The sequence below is a fragment of the Cyprinodon variegatus genome, unplaced genomic scaffold (genome assembly GCF_000732505.1).
Source record: "Cyprinodon variegatus isolate N-32 unplaced genomic scaffold, C_variegatus-1.0 Scaffold24, whole genome shotgun sequence".
NCBI classification, from domain to species: domain Eukaryota; kingdom Metazoa; phylum Chordata; class Actinopteri; order Cyprinodontiformes; family Cyprinodontidae; genus Cyprinodon; species Cyprinodon variegatus.
The window spans coordinates 945,965-951,722 of NW_015150477.1; the positions used below are offsets into that span (position 1 = coordinate 945,965).

General features: G+C 35.7%; 1 protein-coding gene across 2 annotated transcripts in view; it reads left to right on the top strand.

Annotated features, from left to right (window-relative positions):
* Positions 1–4,359: 4,359 nt before the first annotated feature.
* Positions 4,360–5,758, top strand: part of emc10 (ER membrane protein complex subunit 10) — an 8,478-nt gene continuing 7,079 nt past the window's right edge. For both annotated transcript variants that reach the window (XM_015393081.1, XM_015393073.1), the window contains exons 1-2: positions 4,360–4,482; positions 4,606–4,672. In XM_015393081.1, the coding sequence (XP_015248567.1) occupies positions 4,390–4,482; positions 4,606–4,672 (160 nt within the window). In that variant the 5' untranslated portion in view covers positions 4,360–4,389. The remainder of the gene's footprint in view (positions 4,483–4,605; positions 4,673–5,758) is intronic.

Below are 5,758 nucleotides of genomic sequence, written 5' to 3' on the forward strand. Positions count from 1 at the left end.
TTCACAGAGGCAGAAATGCTAATTTAAGTAAAAATTCCTAATAAATCATTTAAAATGTATTTTGATATACAGAGCAATTGTAATAAAACACCACTACTGGTTAACTTTAAAAAAATTATTTATACTAGATGGTTACAAATATAGTTTATGAAATATATGTTGTTGTTTTTTTAGAACCAGTCCAATTAGCTATAACTGTTCAAAATGTAGGTATTGAGAATTTTGTTCAATAACTGTGGCATTTGTTTATTTATTTAAACCATATATTTCAAAGTAATTTTCAATTAGAACCAGGCAGTACTATGCAGCAGTGGTTTTCAAACATTGGGATCACTTTTTCTGTTCGAGATGAGTTTCTGCTCCAAAGATTGTTGCACTCCTCCACCGAGGGCAGCAGAGGCCACATTCTATTAAGCCATGGAAACACTAAACATGAAGGACAGTGGATCCTGAGGAGCAGGTTTAAAGATCCCTGCTATAGAGCAGTTACATAATTTTGTACAATTAACAAACATTAGGTGGAATTGCAAAATAGTACTGTGTCCTTATTGTGAGTGTAACAGCATATAATGTATATAATAATTATAACATTAAAGGAACTTCATCTTCACTTTTCTTATAGCTATAATTTTTTTTGTCTGGTAAATCTGTCTTTTTAAAGCCCCACATGGATTAAAAAAAACAACAAAAAATGAAATCAAATGTTTCTCTGTTAATTATGCGTTTATCACAATGCTCCATTAAATACAGGATATTAGTGGCTGGTTCCTATGTTCAACTATCATTTAGCAATTGAAGTGGTTCCTGGACAGGTCTGCAGTCCATCGCAGAGCCAGAGAGACTCAAAAAAAAAAATAAGCATGCAAACACATTCATACCATAGAGAGGTGATGGCCGAGTGGTTAAAGCAGTGTGCTTGTGCTCTGAGAAGGCTGCAAGTACCCGGTTTGATCCACAGCCCACTCTGGGTCCCTGAGCAAGACCCTTAACCCCACACTGCTTCCCTGGTGCTGCACAGTGGCAGCCCACTGCTACCCAAGGGGATGGGTTGAATACAGAGGTGAATTTTTCTAGTACGAGATCAATAAAGTTCTAGTATTATTTTAAACCTAAATATGGTTTATAGGCACATCCATTATTTTGGATTGTGGACAAAAGGCAGAGTACCCAGAGAGAATCCGTTTACACACATGGAGTACATGCAGAAATGTTCTTGTCAGGCAAGTCAAACAAAGAACTTGTTCACTGCAATGTATCAGTTACAACAAAGACTAATTCCAATACTTTTTTTTAAATGCTTTGTTCATTTAATGATCTCACAGCACATATGCAGCTTTCCATACCAGTGTTTCAGATTTTAGAAAATGTCATATTTTCAATGCTTTAGGAATATTCACAGTTTCCCACAGTTTAAGAATATTTTCTATAGGCAATAAAGCTTCAACAATCTCTGGAGACAGATGCCAGAAGTGTACAGCTGTCCTTTCCAGCTTAATGTGAACATGTCACAGTAAAAATTTCATCCATGGCTTGGGATTAAAGCAGCTACAGCCAGGAGCTCAATAAGCTTTAACATGAACTCTCTCCCTCAATGTGACAAACTAAAAATTTGGCAAAGCAGAGTATCAAGTGCTGACTAAAAGATTTTAAAACATAATTTACTTTCCTTTGAGCAGGATATAAATATTTAGTATTTCTTGTAAAAAGGGCTTTTGGATCGGTGAGAGGGTGAGAGAAAGGTTGAGGAGGTGTTTTCTGGTCTGTTAGCAGCCTCTGCTGGTTCTGAATGTGTCTGTGCATGCAAATACCAACTTACATCTCCATGTTTGAACTTAAGGAATTTACAATACTAATGTTTATTTAATGCATCATGAGGAGGTTAAACCGTACCTTGGCCAGGTAAAAAAAGATTTTTAAATAGCTGAAACAGCAACAAACTTCACTTCAATCATATTGAGCACAGTGAGGATTTTTCTTGAAAAAAATAAAAGCCAGATGTGTTGAATACTGCCCCTGTTTCTATCTGATTAGATAGAATCAAACTTAGACAAACAGTTTTCAATTTGGTGCAGATATTCTAATACATTCAAAATCTTAATACTCAACTTAAAAGCCAGTTACACTTCCATGTTCCAGGAAGCAACTTCTAATGGAGCTCAATTCTATTTCAGACGCCACCCTCCTCGACGAGCAGAGGAGGGTTGATATTAAATGCTATCAGACACACAAATGAGATTAAGGGTTTTACTTTTGTGAAGAAAAAAAAAATTATAGAGTGAATATAAAGTTAATAGCTCCAATACAGGCAAACAGATTTAAAGGAACCGAGTTCAAGACTAAAAACAAATTTTTTTAGGATTGCCTTTGACTGTTCTAGTTAAACAGTTCAACTGAAACATTAGGTCAACTTTATTTTCTTTAGTCCAACTGTTTTTAATATTCTTTTTTGTTCTTGCATTTTTTCTCTTTTTTTTCCTGCTCGCTTTGATTCTTTTTTATTTTCCTATATTTTAATCATGTAAAGCACTTTGGAACGTCTTTGTACTGAATTGTGCTATACAAATAAATTTGCCTTGCCTACAGAAAGTAAAAACCCCGCCGAGTAACGTTAAGGTGGCCAGTGTTTTCTTCAGTTGCCTAGGCCTAGAGAGGAATAATTACCTAGGTAATACAAAGCCAACTTTAGTATTTACCTCAGCCTAGACCAGAGGTTTTCAATATTTTCCTGACCAAGGACCCCCAAACTAAAGGCCAGATGGAGCGGGGACCCCTAATTATATATATTGTATGAAATTGTGTTATATCAAACTGGTCCTATAGTCATACTATTACAGATGGAGTAATGTAGCAAAAGTCATTTTGCTCTGGGATTATTGAAGTATTTCTGATTCTGATTCTTCGTTGATGGGACAGGTGTTGTGAATGAAACGGTGCCCAGATTGAAAGAGCTCCTCTGTGTCGCCTAATGTGTGCATCGATTACTGAAAGATATTTTCTGCCTCCATTTATCCATTTATCAGTGTGTTGAATTCATGTTGATGTGCATTTAAAACCATTTCTTTTAGTGGAAAAAATTGCAGGGAGGAATATTTAAAAAAGTGTAACCAACCAAAACTTTCACAACGCCCATGCAGAACCTCCGTGGACCCCCAAGGGGTCACGGACCCCCTGTTGAAGACCTCCGGCCTAGACTGTTGGAGCAGTGCTTTGAATATGAGCATTCTATGCTTAATAACTTTGAACTACTTTTCTTGTTAGGCAGAGGATTGATCATGCTAAATTGTTAGCCAGGCTGCCTTGTTTTTTTCTTATTTTTGTGTTTTTTTGTGTGCACACTTTGCTGTGTGTACATCTGAAAATCCCTAGACAGGAACAGAGAATATTTTTGTCATCTTGCATTCTGTTCTATTCTACTCTCCTGTATTCCACCCTGCTCTATTTTTTTTTTTTAAGAAAGTCTGAACCTAATTTGAAGAGTAGACAGAGTGTCCGCCTTATTGATAAAAGCTGGGCTCTGGCTCCATAGCATATGTTGGCTTGATAAAATCTAATCTAAACTCCTGCAATTTGTGCAAAGTGTTTGGAAAATAAAGATTAAATATGTGAAAGAGTTTTCATTTAATTTCTTTCTTTAATTTAAATGTAGAGCATTTAAAGTATTTTATAAAATGTAAAGGATCGTTGAAGAATTCCTACCAAGCTCAGGTCCTCTACCAGAGGCCTGGGTTCTGCACAGTATCTTTGCCTTTCCTAGAACTGCACTTTTCTGGACCAAGGTGTATTTCCAGGGATCTGCTGTAACCACTCCTCCAGTTTGGGTTTCTCTGCCCCGAGTAACCCACAGACCACTTTTTATGAAATTAAACCAGGTTAAACTCCAACATTTCCACTAGAGGAGAACTGGATAGAGCATATTGACAGACAAAAACATTTGTTTTACATTAAATGCAAAATTTTTATTCTTTACAATTTTGATATAATTACTGCTCTAAGTAGGTTGCTCCTTCGGCTAAATGCATGTTTTAGAGTCTCTTTATACTATGTATAAAAATTAATCGATAATTAAATTAGCAGACAATTATTTCAATAATTGATTAATCACAGCCCTAACATATATATAATCTGTATGGAAGAGGATTAGGGCCACTTAAAAAACTAAAAGTTAACTGATTTTTTAAATTTTATTTCAGTTTAATATCCTCTTCCAATCCTCTTACGGGTTTCCCCAATCCTCTTCCGTAAATCTGTTATTCAAAAAAACAAAAGCTTAAAAAATATAAATATATTATTATTTTTTTTTTTTTTTTGAATAACAGATTAAGGCTTTAATCTTGAAAAAACCGGAAGTTGCTACATTTTCGCCTACTTCCGGTGGCTACATTTAGGAATATGGCTCGTCTACTAGCGTTCAAAGCTGTCATCATTATCAACGTTTTATTCTCCGTTTGCACAGATTTAGCATACTGTAATAATGGTCGAAGGGTAAGAGTTTTAAAATATTTATTGGTATCTTAAATGAGCGGGGCTATATTTATTTTTACTAAGGATTTAGCATTAGCATTGAGTGATAATTTGAATGCTAAAAGCAGATTTTGTCATTTTCAGGGCGGTGATCCACTGGAAACCGAAATGAGTGGTTTCTCTGTGCCTCTTGAACACTCATTTGAACTCGGTGAGAAAATCTGTTTAATATGAAAATGTTATGCAGAGAATCGGTCATGCTAACCTGTTAGCTAGGCTGCCTTGTGCTAATCAAGCTAACACCATTTCCGATGTTAATTTTAATGCCTTTATTTTCATTAGGTTGTGCAATTTAGGCATAATGTATGTTTATTTCTTTTGATTTACATTCATGTATTAAATGTATTTATACACAAGTTGCTTTACTGCAGCTTTCTGCTACCTTCTATGAAATAAAAAAATACAAAGGTTTGGTAGTGTCTGTTAACAAAATGCAAAGGTAATAATCAGTTACCTTGATGTTTTTCATCGCTGCTCCTGAAGGCACACTGCCCTCCATGTTTAAAAAAGTTTTTCTGCTGAAACACATCTGATTTAGGTTCCTGCAGTTAGGCATAAGTCTGTTAATCAGCCATCAATGGAAAGCAGGGAAGCATCTAAACCAGGAGTGCTCATGTCCAGGTCCTCAAAAGCTACTATCCTGCAACTTTTTGATGCACCCCGTTTTTAACACACCTGAATCAACCTGTTGGCCTAAATGAGGGGATTTCGCCTTTTGATTCAGGTGTGTTAGAGAAGAGATGCATCTAAAACAGGAGTGTCAAACTGGTTCCAGAAAGGGCCGTGTGGCTGCAGGTTTTCTTTCCAAACAAGCAATAGCACACCAGACTGCAGTCATCTCATCAAGTCATCATGTTAAGATTGGACTCACTTAATGAGATGACTGAAGGGACTTTCAGTTTATACGGGAGAAATGATTGCAATATTATTAGCTGTTCAATGGGTGGAAGAAGTTAAGCCATTAAGATCAGTCATATGTTCAGACTCTAGACCATCTTTAATTAGTTTGCAGTATAGTCACTCAGAAAGCAGGCCAGATATTTTAATAGAAATTCAACAGACACTATATAGAATAAATATGATGGGTTTAGTTATAAATTTTGTATGGATACCGGGACATTATGGAATTAAAGGAAATTAACAAGTAGATAAGGCAGCAAAAGAAGCTGCTAAAAATGTGTCAGTGGATTTATTTGTTAATTTTAGCAAATCTGAAGTTAAAATGTTAATTAAACAG